This window comes from Pantherophis guttatus, chromosome 2 (genome assembly GCF_059756535.1).
Source record: "Pantherophis guttatus breed Tessera chromosome 2, ASM5975653v1, whole genome shotgun sequence".
NCBI classification, from domain to species: Eukaryota; Metazoa; Chordata; class Lepidosauria; order Squamata; family Colubridae; genus Pantherophis; species Pantherophis guttatus.
The window spans coordinates 146,474,277-146,492,797 of record NC_142064.1 but is presented as its reverse complement, the minus strand read 5'-3'; the positions used below and the strand labels follow the sequence as shown (position 1 = coordinate 146,492,797).

Sequence of the window (18,521 nt, the reverse complement as noted above, 5' to 3'; positions counted from 1 at the left end):
GGCCAATAAAGCTATTCTATTCTATTCTATTCTATTCTATTCTATTCTATTCTATTCTATTCTATTCTATTCTATTCCTATTCCTATTCTATTCATCTAATCTAATTCCTATTCCTATTCCTATTCTATTCCATTCTATTCCCGTCCGATTCCCTCCAGGACTACAGCTCCCATTATCCTACTCCATGCACTGATCGAGGAGGATAAAAGGCAAACGCTAGCCAGCTCCGCCGAGGGCTAGGAGATCTCCTGGAGGAAAAGAGCCCATAACCTGCCGGCGGGAACTAGCGCTTGGCCCTCGGGGCACGCGAGAGGGAAAACCGCGCGCGAGAAAACTGGAGGTCGCGTGGTAGTGGAGGGGGGGGGAGGAGGAGAGACGCTGAGAAAAGTCAAGAATAAAAAGCGGGCTCGGAGCAGACCCGACCGGCCGTGACGCGCCAATCGCGTAACTTAAAAGGCTCCCCTTTGACCCGGAAGTGGAAAGCGGGGAGGGGCGGTGTTTCGCCAGGCGGGCGGAAGGCGGAAGCGGGGGCTTGCCCGAGAGGGAGTGAGGGGGCAAGTCAGATGGAGGAAGAGGAGTGGCGGCGGCGGCAGGACCCCCCCTTCTCGTTGCTAGGTAACAGGACCAGGTAACGTCCCCTCTCGCCTACTTTCTGTGGTGGCTCTTGCGGCCCCGGTTGGGAGATCCCCGTCCACCCTCCCGCTTCTCCCCCGCCACCCCAGTATGGAGCAGCTTTCCACTTGTTTCCTTTCCCCGCTTTCAGCCCTGAAAGGGGCTCTCGGGCTTCTGTTTTCCGTGATCAGCTAATATTGACGTGACGAGTTGCGAATGAAACAACCTTCCAGCCAGGGGCAAGCGGTCTGTTGTATTTTGAGGTACCATCTGTTTCCTTCTCTCTCGGGTTGTCTTTGCAGGATGGCTACCAGATGGCTATAACTTAACCTTCATCGAAGCCACAGCAATTCCGGAACACAAAACCACCATGGAACACCTCAGGCCTGGGACTGAAGCTCATTCTGAAGAGTTTCCTGATTTGGGCAAGACTGTTCTGAGCCCTTGCAGCCTTTGTGATGCAGGATGCAGGAAGCAAAATGTCCACTTCAAAAAAGTATTGCTGTTGCAGAGCATCTCCTGGCTAAGAAGAGCTCTTGAGTCTTCGGAAGGTTGAGGTTTTTAAGTCGGGAGAAAAGGTGCGATGGAGACAAAAATGCTTTGGAATGGCAGTTGCGATCGCGATAATGGCAGCTTGCACTTTACTGACTATAAAACTCCCAGTAATGAAACTGGCTCCTGTAACTGTCCGAGAGAGATGTCTGATCTCTCCGCAGCTTATTCAGAGGAAGGGAATGACTTATGCGGCTTCAGTTGTCAGCACTGGCATTCAGGATTCAAAGAGAAGGACCCGTCTACGCTGCTGTTAGGCCAAGAAGTAGATGTTGAAGATGGCCTGGCTACAAAAACCAAGGAAGAAATCCCTGATTGCACTCGGGCTCCTAGCGGAAGAAAAGTTGCCCGGCAACAAAGACAACGCTCTACTCCTAAAGACAAAGGAGATGGTCACTTTGTACCCTCTGGGGGGAAACACAGACAGACTAGGAAGAGGAGCGATGGTGGGCATCATCATGTCCAAGCTGAGTTGCTGAAGCATCTGGAAGGTTTGGCCTCGTTCTGCGTTTCTTGCTTCAGACTGTTCATCAGTGTAATTGTACAGGTCACCCTCCGGTGTGGTGAAGGGGTGGAAGCTGGTGGGAAGATGCTGTATTCTTGCTGCTTTTTCAGCCTTCATGACTTAAACACCATTCAAACTGACATGCAGGCTTGGATCCAGCGTGGAAGGATAGGGTGTCGAAAATTGACCCGACAGTTAGCCTCATGGCTGTCGCTAACTTACCGCCTGCTTAAGATGCTCTGTGCTATTCTCTTCCTGGTGCTTATGCTTCTCCTGGGTAGTATACGACTCTGCTGGAAGGTTTCCAAGTCAGTCCTACTCAATATTCTGAGTAGAATGACTCATACTAGCTATGGAGCCTGGCTTCTTTCAACTATTGATTTCCCTCAAATTGGGGTCCTCTTCAGAGAATGCAGGATTTGCAAATGGATGGCAAGTCTGCTGCTTAAGTGGCATGCTGTCCTTTGGATGCCCAAAGGATTAAGGACCACCCAATCAGGGAATACTGCTCAGAATGACTCTCCTGGTGGATCAGGACCCTTCCAGCCTGGTGAAGAGGTGGCACGTTTGCTGGCCATGGCACATACCCCTGAAGAAGAACTCAATCCTTTTCAGGTGTTGGGCTTAGACGCAACAGCTTCCGATGTCGAATTGAAGAGAGCCTATCGGCACTTGGCAGTACTGGTGAGCATGTCTTTCGAACCAAAAAGGTTGACTGGTGATTGGAAGCATGTGTGTTTTTGATGAGAAAGCCTCTGTTTAAATGAGGTGGCATTCCTTTCCCCCCTCTCCTTGTATTACCATAGCAAATAATTGTGACAAGAATTCAGCTCTTCCTTCTCCAAGGATTGAGAATATTGGTGGGGATTGTTAAAGATAGTAGTAGGAGACAGCTCCTTTCTTGTCTGGTTGACATGGTCCAACGTTTTCAGGGTTGGGGGAAGATGTCTGGAATATCATGCAGTCTTTCATAGTACAATTGATTAATCTTCACTTATCACTTATTAGCATAGTGACACTACAATTATTGTATTACTTGAGGGGACAAACCTTTGTTAATTTCAATGTAAAGGAATTGACAAATACAATCATCTATAGCAGCAATCTATATCTATAGATCAAGATAACTGACACAAATAGTTTTTCTCCTTGTTTACCTTCTTGGCTATCAAGGGAGCAGGATGTGTGGAAACTTGGTTCAACTTATCTTATCTTCTTGTCTGGAGATGCTAAGGATTGCAGTTCATTTCTCGGCCTGTAAAATTCCAGCCTGAATCTTCAAGGTGTATTGAATGAAAATCCCATTTTTGCTTTTCTCCATCTTTCCTGGCATGAGGAAAGAGAAGGATAAATGAGCTGCTATATTACACCAAGGAGGATTGCAGACTCTGCTTCTGGAATTTGCTAATCTCTCCCATCCCCTAGTTGAAAAACTGCTTTTGACCCCACCCCAAAAAAACCTGTCATTTTTTGTTGCTGGTTGTTGCAACAGATTGACAGAGAACCTTTCTACTTGAACTTCTGAACAGAAATGTTGCCTGTACAAGGAATGATCAGTAAATGAAGCCTGCTTGCTTTGTTTTGGCGTTGTGGTCTGTATGTCACATGGGAGTGAGAGTGCCGGCTTTACTTTGCAGGATGACTGTTAGGATTATTGGCAATATATAGGCAGCATATATTTGTCTCAAATGTTTTTAAAAGAAGGGCGTGTCTAACTTCTTTGGGGCTTTGGGATTGGGTGTCACACAGGTTCACCCAGACAAGAATGAGCACCCTCAGGCAGAGGAGGCATTCAAGGTACTGCGGGCAGCCTGGGATATTGTCAGCAATCCAGAGAAGAGGAAGGAATATGAAATGTGAGTCAGCCAAAACCTATTTGAGCTTTCTTTACTCCTAGTCAAAACCACATAGCTATGAAGTTTGATCTGCAGACCGGGACAATGTGGAGAGGCCAGTTTTCAAAGAGATTACTCTATTTAAGGGGACAGAGAATACATTTGAAAATGTGAGCATCAACATTGTCAGGTAGCAACACTTATTGAAACTACTGGATGTTTTTCATTACTTCCCTGAGGTTTTTTTGTCTGCAATGGAAACGCTAGTTATAATACCTGAAAATAATATATTTCCCACAAGCATCTGGTACATATCACCCAGGCAAGTCTTCCTGTGAAAGTTAATTTAGATTGAGTCCTTCGGATCTGTTCCGTTTATTATTCATTCAAGAACAACAACAATAAAATTGACTAGGCGACATGAGGATTGGACAAGAGGAGTTTGTCCTGTTCGCTGGTCCTTGTTTCACTTCTACTCATTTCAATTTGATGTAAAAACAAGATTTTGGTAATGGCTCTTCCCATATCTCACCCCCCAGAAAAATCTGATCATTCCCTTGCTTGTATGTACAATAAGTATCTGAACCATGGAAGAAAAATATTACAGAAATGATAAGGCACTAGAAATCATAGGATCCAAATTATTTATTATTTATTTATTTATTAATTTTATTTCTATACCGCCCTTCTCCCGGAGGACTCAGGACGGTGTTCAGCCTGATTAAAAGCACAAAGACAGACAGAATTTAAAATAAATTAAAATTATTAAATGATAGGCTCAATTTAAAACCCCAAATTTAAAATCCCATTTTTAAAACCCAATTAAAATCTTTACCTTGATAGCCCAGCCTGGCGGAACAACAAGGTTTTGAGGGCACAGCGAAATACACGGAGATCAGAGATTTTACGAATTTCTGGGGGCAGCTCGTTCCAAAGGGCAGGGGCTCCCACAGAGAAGGCCCTCCCCCTGGGTGTTATCGGTGTCGGTGTTATCTTCTTAGGCTAAAGTGCTTGTAGGAAAGAAAACCCAGGTGATAAGAGAGCACATAAATTTAGAGATCAGGTACTAGATAATATTCTGCCCTGACTCTCAGAACTACTAAATTACTTTGGTTATGAACCTGACTTTTTCTTTTTCCTAAATACTTTCCTTGGGAGGTGATTTTTTAAATATTTTTTATTAAAGTTTATTATAAAAATACAACCTGAAACAGAAAGCTAAGAAGGAGAAAAAGAGAAGTGCCAAGGCCAAGAAAAAAGTCATGACTTCCCATTTTCTTTAGTGCAATAGAATACAGGAAAAAAAAATACTTAAAACTTTTGTTCTGCACTTCTCAACCTTTCAAGCCATTTCTATAACAGCAAAATTATTCTAGTCAACCCTAACCAGAGGACCTTTGTCCCCAACAGCTTGAAGCTAATCATAAGCTGAAGTCTCTTTTCAAGTTAAGCTGTATTACTTGTGAGCATAGAGACGCCGTGTAGTTTTCATGGTCCAAGTACAGAAGTGGTGTTCCATTGCTATGAATGTTTTTTTCCCCCAGTTTTCCAATTTAGCTTATATTCCTGGTGCTCCCTGGTGGTCTCCAGACCAAAGAATAATTACAGCAAGGTCAGCCAAGTGCTATTTGGAAATTACTCTTGGCCATCTCTAGGTCATACAGGGGTTCTGTTCAGGAATTCTTGCATAAGTCCCTTTTTGTATGCATCCAAATGTGTAGTGCTTGCCTGCACAAAAAAATCCTGTCGTTTTGGGACTCCTTGCTTGAGGTCAGGCTAATGTAAATCAGGGCTTGTGTAACCTGGGGGCTCCCTGTATGTTGAAATGGTTTCGATTTCTAGTACATGTGCACACTGCTACAACCATAGTCAAGTTTTGTGTAACTGATGCTCCCTTTTAAATTCACTTACTTTTTTTTCAGAAAGCGCATGGCAGAGACAGAGCTGACGAAGTCCATGAATGATTTCCTTTCCAAGCTTCAGGATGATCTGAAGGAAGTCATGAACACAATGAAGTGTAACAAGTGCCAAGGGAAGCACAAGTAAGTGGCCAGCTGTCATTATCTCTTCACTGGTGCAACAGGATGTCAGCCAGACTACACAAGCAGCAGGATCATGACTTTGCAGAGTCTCCATTCATTTCTCTAATCTGTGTGTGGGAGAAACTACAATCAAACCTGATTCCTTCTGAGGGTAGTGACAACACCAACATTTCTATTCCCTTGATGGTCTCTGGATAGTAGTGTAGAATATTTTTTCTTGAGCTGGCCTAAATCAATAGTTTAGCTTTTAGTTGAGGTGACAAAGACTCTGAAAGACTGAGAGATACATAGTCCTTAACTTACAACCATTTATTGAGTGACAGTTCAACATTACAATTGCACTGAAAAAAGTGACTTGCAACCGGTTCTCACACTTATAACTGTTGCAATATCCCCACAGTCAAGTGATTAAAGGTTTTGGAGAACACCAGAATGCCTGCTTCACATGAAAGATTCCTCCGCAAGCAAAGAATCTAATATCCCAAGACCTTAAATTTTCCTTTGCTTACTTTAAAAAAATACAGACACTTACTGGATAAGTTAATGGGCAAAAGTCTATAATGTATTTATGATAGTATATAGATTTGATAGCTAGACAAATACTGTGTTTCCCCGAAAATAAGACCCTGTCTTATATTTTTTTGAACCCTGAAATAAGCGCTTGGCCTTATTGCCATGCGCTCAAAAGCCCGATTGGGATTATTATCAGGGGATGTTTTATTTTGGGGGAAACAGGGTATATACTGTAAATTCAAATCTGGAAAATGCTTGATTATCAGTACCCAAATGCTACAAGTGTTCAATTATGCCTCAATTACTTACTAATTTTGTTGGCCATAGGATTCAATTCCCATATTTTCATTTCCTACTGGTCCTTTATCCATTTCTAAAATATTTGGTTTAGAAAAGCTTCAGTGTTTATAAATTGAGCATAGAATGTTTTCTTTACGAACCATGCCTAGATGTTATTTGAACAACCATTTGTCTGAAATGGTACAGGGTCTCCTGTGTGAGCAGGGCGCTGGACTAGAAGACCTCCAAGATCCCTTGCAACTCTATTATTCTGTTATTTGCATTCTCCTGAAATTAAATGCACATGCATGTGTGCATGCACGCACGCACGCACACAGACACACACTGGAAACCACGGGATGCTGTAATATAATGAACATACTTGGTGCTTTCTAAACTCTGAAATTCTTTGCTGCAGGAGGTTTGAGATGGATCGTGACCCATCGGATGGCCGATACTGTGCAGAATGTAGTAAATTTCATGCAGCTGAGGAAGGTGACTTCTGGGCGGAATCCAGCATGCTGGGATTGAAGATCACATACTTTGCCATGATGGATGGGAAGGTTTATGACATCACAGGTAATTGAATTAACACTCTGACCATGGAAAGTGGAAACACAAAGTTGATTAGGTTCTTATCTTAATTTATCTTAAAATTTTATTCTTATCTTAAAATAAGAACAAGAACCCAATTAGGTTCTTGTTCTTATTTTGTCTATGTGTGTATGTGTGTGAATACATATACTCACAGAGCATGGTAAATTAGGGTAACTCCACATTTGTGCAGACTCTGAATAGCATGCATATATATATATTTGTGTTTTTTACAGTAACCACAGTGGCAGTGGCACTGTGGTGATCCAATAAAGGACTACAGAGCAATGAGAGAGGAGAATGGTGTCTGTTAGGGAACCTAGCCTAACAGAAAAGTCTGCTTATACAAAAAATGTATTTAACTTTTGTTTCAGATGTTTTGCTTAAATATAATATAAATAATATAAAGTTCAGATCACATGCATAAAGTGGTTTAAAGAATGTTGCTTTCTGCTCAGTTTTAAACAGGACACAATGAAGCCTTAAAGAGAGGCTTCTTTGGGAAGGGGAGAGAAAGCATGTGAGAGAGAGATTAGCTTGATGAAGGACATCTTGACCCAATAAAAAACAAATACCTTGGTGTGAAAACTTTCAGGCAGGTGGGAGTTGAGGGGGAGGAATTACTGATCAGTAAAGGAAAATTGGGTTATAATGGCATAGCTTGATAAAAATATGAAACCTATATGTAGCTGCTATGAAAAAGGCAAATGTGATGCTGTGGGCATCGGGAAATTAAGTAGTATCTTTGTGCCTTCATACAAATCAATGGTGCAATTACACTCAAAGGTACATTGTGCTATATTTCAACTCATTGTGAGTTTTAATCAGTGAGCTTGGCTTCCAAAGATGTAGTAATGGCCACCAACATGGAAGCTTTCAGAGAAGTGAAGTGAACCTTAGTAGGAGAGTATCATTGAGAGGAGAAGGAAAGGGGAGGGCTGTGGTTACCTGGGAGATGAGAGAAGATTGCAGGGAGAGAGGAGTTGCACTAAAGAGTGTGAGCGGCTGGCAGGAGAAGTGAGGTGAAGTGGAGACACTGAGGACTCTAGCTTTTATTTCCCAAGAGCTTAATTCTACAGCTGTTTTCTGTTTCCCAGCCCACCCAAAAAATATTTTGATCCTGCTAACAGTAAGAACGTATGCAATTGAACTCTTTTGAGAAATAACCAAGATAGAAGTGTTTATTTAGATAGAACCCACATAGGGAGTGGTGGGATCCTGTCGGTTTAACAACCAGTTCGGTGATCACGCGCTTTGTAAAGCTGCGCATGTGTGCAGTTTTATGAAAACTTACCTTCCGCGTTATTGCTGGGGAGTAACACAGCTGAGGCACAGCAATCTGCTCTGCTGCACGAATCAACTGAGAAGATATAGATCAATAAAGTGCAGGGGTGGGCAGGCATTCCCACCTGATTGTCGGAGCAAACCGGTTCGCTCCCAGCTGATCGTCGGAGCTACCGGTTCGCCGGAACCGGTAGAATCCCACCCCTGCACATCAGAGGTGGGTTTCAGCAGGTTCTAACCAGTTCTGGAGAACCAGTAGTGGAAATTTTGAATAGGTTGGAGAACCAGTAGTAAAAATTCTGACTGGCCCCACCCCATGTATTCTCTGCCTCCCGAGTCCCAGCTGATCGGAAATGGGGATTTTGCAGTAACCTTCCCCTGGATTGGGTATGGAATGGAGAGTTTACAGTATCCTTCCCCTGGAGTGGGGTGGGAATGGAGATTTTACAGTATCCTTCCCCTGCCATGTCCACCAAGCCACACCACACCCACCAGGCCATGCCCACAGAACCGGTAGTCTCTTTCAGAGGATCAGGCAAATGGATGGAAGATAAGACTGTCAATGGCCAATGTCCTACCTGTGAACTTCTCACTGTTAACCGATTGGCCCCTTTGGAAAACAGAAGGGTGAACTAGATGGAATCCTGATCTGAGCCAGAACGCTGTTCTTTTCCCCACTTAAACACCCAGAAAAACCTATGCTATGAAAACACAAGAGATCGCATCATGTTTTCTTCTGAGAAGGGAATCCTATTTTTAATATCAAAACTAAAATATTAGCCCTTAAAAGTGCCATGTGAATGATAAATCATCCTACTGCAAAGGCTGAGAAATGCTGTCTAGGAAGAAAAATGAGATTTTTATGGACATTCCTGTCTGTTTTGTGAGGCAGATCTGGGTCAGGAACTGATAGGTGATTTTTTTTCTTCTTCTTCTGATATGCAGAATGGGCTGGTTGCCAACGAGTGGGAATCTCTCCAGATACGCATCGAGTTCCCTATCACATCTCTTTTGGATCAAGAGGCTCTGGAGGACGCCAGAGGTTAGTGTGGAATTATGTTGGTTTCTTCATAATAAATGCTTGGTTCTAATTGAGAACTGAAATCTAGGGATTTTTGGTATATATCTCATGTAGGCTGCCTCAGTTTGTGGAGAGATCTGTTTGATCTTTTTTTCCCATTTGTACAGGCACATGTTTAGTGGTTAAGGCACCAGGCTAGAATCTGAGACACCATGAATTGTAGTCCAACCTTAGTCATGAAAGCCAGCTGGGTGATGATTTGGGGCCGGTCAGTCTCTCTCAGCCCAACCCACCTCACAGGGAAAGGAGAAAATAGGAGGAAGAAGGAGCGTTAGATACGTTTGCCGCCTTGAGTTGTTTATTAAAAAATAATAAAGACGGAATATTTAAATCAATAGTCCACAATTAGCCTTGTAGTAGTAGTAGTGTTAAACACACATGTGCAGCCCTACACCTGATTGGTTGTTAATTCCAAACTAACAAAAGCTTGTAACTTTCTTGTGTTGGGTCTCATTTTCCTCCTTTTTTAAAAGAGACTCAGACCTGGAGGATTTTCACTACAGAGGCCAGATTCTGTCTTGTCTCTTTATACTTCTGCATGAGAGACCTTTATACTTAAAGCAATAAGCTGATAAGAGAGTGAAACTCAGTTTATATAACTTATATTCCTGGGGCTTAAAGCAGTACAGTACGCTGGTAAGAGTGTGGAATAGCCTTGTCTGTGATAGAATTGTAAAGATGAGAAAAGCCATGTGATTGAGAGTGAGTTGGGCAGCTATATAAATTTTCTTAAATAAATAAATAAATAAAATTTAGTATTTATAATACTAGGAAAATAGATTTCTTTTCTTCCAGGGATGAATAGTGGCAAATTCTGAAGTTTGCCTTCCACTGTGTAGTTTAGCATAAAGCCAAATGTATATCTCTGCTGAAATCCAGTTTGGGATCTGATGATTTATTTGTTCTTTCCATTTGTTCTTCCTCCCCTCCCCCACCCCGAAAAGAGCTGCTTCAGACAGTAGCCCAGCTTCTGCTGCAGAACTACAGGACTTCTTCAACCGTATCTTCCAAGGGAATCCCGGGCAGATGCCAAACGGGAACTTTTTCGGCAGCCCCCAGCCCCCAGCCCCTGGGAATGCGTCAACGCCTCCTGCCTCTTCTTCAAAAGTAGACAGTGGCTTCCAGAAGGGCGATTCAAAGCAGAAACGGCGGAAAAAAGTGCGACGCCCCTTTCAGCGCTAAGGACCTGACTGAACGGGAGGGAAATCTCCCTGGTTTTTCATCAGGTAGCAAAAGGGCTGTTTTAAAAATTGAAAAAACAGTATTCTTGAGAAGAGATAAGCCTCCAGGCTCCTCTGGAACTCATTTATAACCCTGTAACTTCCAGTTGGAACAAAATATTCTCCCGTGCAGTCGTTAGTACGGATCCTGTGATACCAAAGAACTCCTTTGGATATTTTCCTGAAAGCACTTAACGAAAATAAGGTGTGGATAATATTGAGCCTTTAAGTATCCAATCATATGCTTTTATAATTGTCTAGCGCTCCTTCTCGGGCGGGGCTACAGCTTCCACCAGTTATTTTAGTTGATTGTTACTCTTGTCCACACTAAAGGCTTGGCCTGGAAATCTCTCTTGTTTCATTCCAAGGCTTTGAAGAAAAATAAAAAGGTAGAGGGTGGCTTAGCGCCCAGGGAAGGCGAGGTTTGCCTGCGATAACTTTTAGAGTGGACAGGAAAGGGGAGACCCTATTCAGCAACTGTCTTCTCATTCCATCCTGGGAGTTCTGCCCCTAGATTAAATGGTGAGAGGAGAGCTACTCCCTGCCTGGAATTTCCTTGTGTAAAATGTTAATTAATTGCTTGCCAGGCAAAGGAATTCATCTGGATTAATACTTTTAGTAAAAAGGCCAGGGGAAATGAAGATGCACCCCAGTTATTGTTACTTATCGCTCAGGATTATGCCAAGTCAGCTTCTCCTTCTTTACGGAGACCCGAATGTTGCCCAACTCCATTGCAAGACTACTGAGAGGAGGTGTTTTGCACTACCAAGCGATTAAAGAGCTCCTGGCTCTGGAGGTAAAAATGACTGTTGTGTTCCCGATGTTCTAAGGTGCTTGGTTTGCTCTTCCTGGATCCTAGCAAGTATATACTGTCTGTCTACACTGGCCTAAGACTGTGGTCAAGTCAGTTATGACATGGGTGTGTTAGGTGACAGTTTTAGCACGGATGGCTAGCTCTACAATTGTTCAACCTCTTTTATAGAAGGTTACTTTTTTAAAAGTTCAAATTTGTATGTATATACATATATTTAATACAATGTGTATTATCCTTTCTATAAATACGTATCAATGCCTTGGAGAGGCTGGCCTACCATTTCATTCTTAGCCCATGCACTGTTGCACATGGGACAATATTATATATTTGAGGAATTCAACCTTTAAAGATGTAATTTAGCCAGGGGTGAAATCTAAATTTTTTTGCTACCGGTTCTGTGGGCGTGGCTTAATTAGTGGCAGGGCTTGGTGGTATGGTGACTGGGAGGATGTGGCTTGTTGGTCAGGTGGGTGTGGCCAAGTCAATGTCACTTCTTTGCCCTTTTTTGACCTACAAATCACAACATAACACAACTGGCTCACCCACAATATAAAAGCAGCTGTGCTAGACCCAAAATGGCCCCTGCAACAAGCAGGAACCTCACACAGCCACAAAAAGCCCAAAAAACCAACTTTTACACTTTACACACACACAACACAACACAACACAACTGGCTCACCCACAATATAAAAGCAGCTGTGCTAGACCCAAAATGCCCTTTTTTGACCTACAAATCACAACATAACACAACTGGCTCACCCACAATATAAAAGCAGCTGTGCTAGACCCAAAATGGCCCCTGCAACAAGCAGGAACCTCACACAGCCACAAAAAGCCCAAAAAAACAACTTTCACACTTTACACACACAAAATTCTACATAAAGCTTTGTGAGATTTTGTGTGTTTGTGTAGTTAGAGTGAAACACTACAGAAACACACTAAATCTCAGCTGCACAGATATTATTTTATTTTTATTTTTATTTTTATATAAAAGCAGCTAAATTTAAAACTTCCTAAACTTTTTAAATGGCTAGGTCTAAAAAAAGAACAACTAAAAAAAAACCCAATTAACTATTTTTTTAAAGCTCCCAAAGGGGAAAAGACTTACCCAATAGAACAGGGGTCTCCAACCTTGGCAACTTTAAGACTTGTAGACTTCAACTCCCAGAATTCCTCAGCCAGCTTTGCTTTGCTGACTGAGGAATTCTGGGAGTTGAAGTCCACAACTCCCTGCCTGCTTGATTGCAGGCAGGGAGATTCAGTTGCTTGCTGATGCATTGGATTGCAGGGGTTACAGCAAGGCGTTGCGACCAGCAGCTAAGGTAAGCAAGCTGAGTGGGGGAGGGGAGGGATTTTTGCTACGAGCCATTTAAAAGGAAAAAAGTTTTTTTCTTTTACATGGCTCTGGCGATCCAAGCTGAGTTGCCTGATTAGCAGGCAACTCAGCTGGGATGGTCAGAGCTTGGCTGGTCAGAGCCATTTAAAAGAAAAAAAAGGCTCTGATGATTGCGCAACTCAGCTGGGCATGGGGGGCGGGAGCAGGGATTTTTGCTACCGGTTCTCCGAACTGCCCGCCGCCATCGCTACCTACTCGCCCGAGCCGGTCTGAACCGGGAGCATTTCACCCCTGAATTTAGCCCTTCCTTTCTTTTATTAGGGAAACAGCTAGGTATTTGTATTACTACCCAGTTAGTCCTGTAGGTTCCCAGACACTCCATTGAGGTGTGTTAGGGTACAGGGCCTATGGTTATCTCCTTCCTGCCACAACTACTTCCTCACTGTTCTGCCTAGAGAGCGATCATGTGAGCCGTATATTTATTTGCTTCTCCTTTGCATTATTAGATCATGACAAATCCTGCTAGATCAGCCCAGTTGTGACACCTTACTTGACTTTCTTACCAATAAAGGAGAATATAGCTCAGGGTTGAAATGAGGAGTCCTTGGTGCTCTCTGAGCTTGCTTGTTTTCTTGCAGATGTTTCATTACTCTAACTAGGTAATATCATCAGTGCTAGTAAGGAATGCTGTTTGCTGTCAGTTTATATTCTGGTGTCTGTGTGGATGGGGGTGGTCTTGTTTGGGCTGTTTACTGATGGCTGTGTGGCAGTTTCTTGATTGGGGTATTGCAGGGGTGAAATCCAGCAGGTTCTGATAGGTTCTGGAGAACCGGTAGCGGAAATTTTGAGTAGTTTGGAGAACCAGCAGATGCCACCTCTGGCTGGCCCCAGAGTGGGGTGGGAGTGGAGATTTTGCAATATCCTTCCCTCAGGAGTGGGGAGGGAATGGGGATTTTGCAGTATCCTTCCCCTGCCACGCCCATCAAGCCACACCACACCACACCATGCCCACCAAGCCACGCCCACAGAACCTGTAGTAAAAAAAATTAGATTTCACCACTGGGATACTGCTTACTTGATTGTTGGTCTGAAGTTGAAGTTGACGCCCCCACCCACACAGAAAGGGAAAGCCACCAGAATATAAACTGACAGCAAACAGCACTCCTTACTAGCACTGATGATGTTACCTAGTTTGGGTAATTAAACATCTGCAAGAAAACAAGCAAGCTCAGAGAGCGCCAAGGACCCCCGACTCTCTTGCATTAGCTGCCCTTCTTCAGAGTGATTTGCTCAGTTAATGACAGAGTTGCTTCTCTTGAACCTAGCTAAGGCTGACTTTTCCCATTCATGTGGCTCTTTCGTTGCCTTGGTGGAGGGATCTATTACTTTCAGCACCTAAATGGGCCCCTGACTCAAACAAAGTGATTCAGGATGTCATGTAAAAAGTCAGCCATCAAGAGAAGCCGACATAATACATTAAAAGTAAATCAAAACATAAGGTGGCAACCGGGCTGAAATATACAGGTAGTCCTCAACTTACAACAGTTCATTTAGTGACTGTTCGAAGTTACAACAGCACTGAAAAAAGTGACGTATGACCATTTTTCACACTTACAACCGTTGCAGCACCCCATAGTCACATGAGCAATATTCAGATGCTCGGCAACTGATTAATATTTATGATGGCTGCGGTGTCCCTGGGTCATGCGATGTCCATTTGCGACCTTCTGTCAAGTAAAGTCAATTGGGAAACCCATTTCACTTAACAGCCGTGTTACTAACTTAACAACTGCAGTGATTCACTCAACAACCGAGGCAAGAAAAGTGGTAAAATGTGGCAAAACTCACTTAAGAAACTTAGCAACAAAAATTTTGCCTCAATTGTGGTCGTAAGTCGACGGCTACCTGTACTGCAACCAGCGATCGGGACACCATTCATGCTGGAAGAAAGCCTGAAAATGCTGGGAGGAAGGGCCAATTATTGCCTGATTTTTAGACTGATTTTTCAAAGGCCTGCCAGGTCAGGATCAATCATGTATCAGAGGGCAGATTGTTTCAAACGACAGGAGCTGCTACCAAAAAGTTATTCCTCCAAGGTCAAATGATGTGGTATTGCCTCAGTGAGAGGACTGGGCCTGTGCCCTCTACAGGGCCAGGTGGGATGGGCAGATAGACTAGGGCAGGGGTCGGCAACCTTAAATACTCAAAGAGCCACAAAGATCCTAACGGAAAGCCCCCGTTCAATTCTGGAGCTAACCGGAAGTTTGGTTCTCCCATCATAGTCTCCTCCTAGCACGGCGTCCTTTTTCCTCTATCTGTCCTAACCGAAAGTCCTATCAATTGTGGAGCCGACCAGCAATAGGGAGCTGCAGCAGAGGGATGAAAGAGCCACATGCGGCTCCAAAGCCGCAGATTGCTGACCCCTGGTTTAGGGAAGGAGGCAGTCCTGCAAATAACCCTGTCCTGGGCCACATGGGGCTTTAGATAGATAAGCAGCACATTGAATTATCCCAGAAGCTTGAGACCCAGTGTATCTCATAGAGATGTCACCTGGATATAAGGAGGAACATCCATAACTAACTATCCACGCTGCTGGATTCTGGATCAATTCAAGCATCTGGATGGTCTTCAAGGGCAGCCCCTTGAAGACCATAAAATGTGTTGCTAAACGACGAAGGCGTGAATGATTGAGCAAGACCCTCCAGGAACAGAGGCAATTGGCACACAAGTCAAAATCGTGCAAACCCCCGCCCCGCCCGCCCCACCCCATCCCACCAAATAACTAAAGCTCCCTGAACATCATGTGTGATGATTTTGCAGTCATGCTGCTAGGCAGCAGTAGTTCTACAGCGATCAGAGAATCCACAAGCAAAGGCAAGAGGGCATTCCATCAAGAATGGGAAAGCACCAGAGAGAGAGAAAGAGAAAGGAAACCAGTATGAGCCACAGGGTATGAGTCGTAGCTCTCTCGCCAGCCTGATGCTGTCCTGACCCAACAAGCTCCACTAGAAGCTAAGCAAGGAAAAGGAAAAACAATGCACGCACATTGTGCCAATGACCTAACTGCAACCCTGAAAGATGTATTTTCTGCATTTGCAGAAGTCCAAAGAATGCTAGAATTGCAATTATGCAAAACTGTTTGCATATGCTCTGTACAGAGGTCTGCTCTCTCATTATCAGTTGCCGATATGAAAAACTGAGGATGATGATATCTCATAGCTTATACATACCGTAATCGTATGTAATCCATCAGCTGCTGTTGAACTTTTTAACAATATAAATCGGTTGTAGCCATTTTTTGCTCTTGTTTCGGCAAAGTGGAACACAACAGTTTCTTTTGAAACAGTATAAATGGCAGTATAAAGGTATCCATTCTTTTCTCCCTGCCTGGCATCCAGGAAGAGTACATGGCTTAATGCAATATGAGAATGGGAAGTTAGCTAATTTTTCTCCCTGGGGCAAAACTCTGTATAGATCAGCAAACAATTTTCTTGCCAATTAAGGAAGGGAGAAAAATCATCTGTGCACCAATTGATTTCTCCGATGTGTTTTTAGAATTAATTGCACACTCCCTGCTATCTGGATCATGAATGAATGGATCCACCAGCAAACTATTTGCCTTTTTCCTAGAAGTTAGCTTTTATTAGGAAATAAAAGAAACACATTTTTTATTTAGCAGCTGGTTTTCTTTGTCCCTAACCTAGTTCAGTCCATTCTGAATTTTTTAAATTAAAGATTTAAACTGTCACAAAACAGTGACAGAGGAAATAACAGTGCCAGTTATTTCCTCTGCTTATTTAGTAAATAAATTATTTTTGATATGTGCACACCACTGGTTTTCCAGAAGGTGGCGCTCTAAAACTATAACTATGGCAAAAGAAAACTGCAGGTTAACTGTTGGGTAAATCCAAGCTGTTTTCCTGTATCAAATGTTTAAAACAGCCTGTTAAATTTATGAATATTTTAATTAATAAATATTCTGCCTCATTGTGATGCTCCCAACAAAACCTAACAAAGATATTTTTTAATAAGACACAAAAATGAATTAAAATACCAGAGAGCCAATAATAGAATGGCAGCATCACCTGATAAATATTTCCATTTTGATTTACCTTCTCAGAACGGAGATATCGTTGGACTAGCTTTTATTCAAACCTTAAACTTCAGAAAGATTGTGAGTCCCTGTGCATGTTGCACTTAGGGATACACTATCATTTGTGTAGAAAGCATCAAAATAGACCTACTTAAAGACATTTTAATGGAATTTTTATTGATGAGAATGACCCTGAATAAAAGCTTACTCTGTGTGTGTGTGTGTGTGTGTGTGTGTGTGTGTAGACAAGGAATTGAAGACAGTGGGGGTGATAGACGTAGTGGTGCCAAGTGATTGCAACATCAGGAAGAAGGAGTATGAGAAGCTGGAGAAAAAGCAGGGTCTGAAGAAGGAAGTGGAGAAGATGTGGAAAGTAAAGGCCAAAGGGGTCCCAGGGGTGGTAGGAGCACTCGGGGCTGTGACTCCTAAGCTAGGAAAGTGGCTCCAACAGATCCCAGTAACAACATCAGAGCTCTTTGTCCAGAAAAGTGCTAGGAACACCTAAGATACTGCACAGAATCTTCAAACTCCCAGGCCTCCGGTAGAGGATCCCAGATTGAGGAAGAAGATGGGACTTCGTTTTAAAGCTAATGTGCACAATGGGGGGTGGGGGTGGGGAGAAGAAACAAGAGGCAGCCATTTAAGGATGTCGTTTGGACACGGCTAATATCCAGGTGAGTGATTGTAACATGTACCAACTCTTTTTAGCTGAAGGGCTAATGGACAAACTACGAGATCTGGGCTGCAAAAATCCAGACAAGCAGTAGTTTGCAGTAGCATTAAGTCTTTCTGTCACGTAGTGGTGATTCAGATTTTTTGCAGCCTAGATCCAGTTGCAAAAGAGTCCAGCCTAGATAGTTGCAATATTAGAGACACACGCATGTAACGGAATAATAATTTTATTATTGCAAATAGTGCCGAAAGTCTTTTAAGGCTTTATACGTAGCTTTTATTTTTGAGTGTAGCTGGACTCTGAGAAGAAATTGTATTGGACCAAAATAACAATAATGAAAATGGTAAAGTTGTTTGGTATCTGTTAAAGCTAACCTGAGCTCAGCATATAACAGAAACAATAATTTCAGATCAACAAAGGCAAGAAATTGAGAGCATTGCTCTGCAGCCCATCCAGAAGAGAGACAAGTAGCATAGTTGTGTTACACTTAGAAAAAGCCCCTTGCTGCTTCCACCTAACCATGTTTTTATTTTGAAGGAACAGATGATGGGGACAAATTTGATCAAAACATTTGGGGGAAATCTAATAAAGCCAACTTGTCGAATCCTATGGGAAACCTAAAATTAAGTTGACTAGATTGTGCCCTTCCATGCTGCTCATGCCAATCTGGAGCATGAAGGAGGAGCTCTTGATGTAACTGCCAGAGGGTATCTCCTGATCCCTCTTAGCTCCTTTTTTCAGATAGCTGTTTCCTCACCAGCAATGCAACCCCTATGCCTCGGAGTACTCTGTTTTACGAATGATCTAGTGATGGAATCATATTGTGTTTGCAAAGTAGACACCTGAATATGTTCCATTTTCAGACAGAGAACAGAGATACAGAGTGATACTAGTCAAAGAAAAGGAACATGAGAATGGGAGAAAAACTAATATTAGTTAAGCAGTTAAAGAGAACATTTGAATCCTACACAGTGCCAACTCTTGTTACAAAGCTAGATCCTGGAATGGAGAGCAGTAAAATAATGCCTTGGTGCCTGACTGGAGAAAGAGAGAGAGAGAGAGAGAGAGAGAGAGAGAGAGAGAGAGA

General features: G+C 42.9%; 1 protein-coding gene and 1 long non-coding RNA gene across 3 annotated transcripts; one reads left to right on the top strand and one right to left on the bottom strand.

Moving 5' to 3' along the window:
- The first annotated feature begins 478 nt into the window (after window positions 1–478).
- DNAJC14 (DnaJ heat shock protein family (Hsp40) member C14) lies at window positions 479–11,596 on the top strand. Of its 2 annotated transcripts, none has more exons than XM_034412573.3 (7): window positions 479–629; window positions 916–2,354; window positions 3,420–3,526; window positions 5,428–5,547; window positions 6,758–6,918; window positions 9,163–9,259; window positions 10,243–11,596. In XM_034412573.3, the coding sequence occupies exons 2-7, from the start codon at window positions 1,197–1,199 to the stop codon at window positions 10,478–10,480; spliced, it is 1,881 nt and encodes a 626-aa protein (XP_034268464.2). In that variant the 5' UTR covers window positions 479–629; window positions 916–1,196; the 3' UTR covers window positions 10,481–11,596. The 2 variants fall into 2 exon arrangements, with proteins under 2 accessions (XP_034268464.2, XP_034268466.2); XM_034412575.3 differs by having other exon boundaries at window positions 499–616.
- Window positions 2,810–8,462, bottom strand: LOC117662878 (uncharacterized). The gene is made up of 4 exons (XR_009621754.2): window positions 8,228–8,462; window positions 6,722–6,935; window positions 5,417–5,654; window positions 2,810–2,996 (listed from the first exon to the last, which is right to left on the bottom strand). It is a non-coding gene; the product is annotated as an uncharacterized LOC117662878 (long non-coding RNA).
- Window positions 11,597–18,521: the final 6,925 nt, after the last annotated feature.

What these genes read in the sequence shown, in the direction of transcription:
- DNAJC14 (XM_034412573.3), top strand. Translation starts at nt 1,197, where the DNA reads ATGGAGACAAAAATGCTTTGGAATGGCAGTTGCGATCGCGATAATGGC. An exon ending in ATCGGCACTTGGCAGTACTG is followed by an intron (nt 2,355 to 3,419) that starts GTGAGCATGTCT and finishes GGTGTCACACAG; the next exon opens with GTTCACCCAGACAAGAATGA. An exon ending in AAGAGGAAGGAATATGAAAT is followed by an intron (nt 3,527 to 5,427) that starts GTGAGTCAGCCA and finishes CTTTTTTTTCAG; the next exon opens with AAAGCGCATGGCAGAGACAG.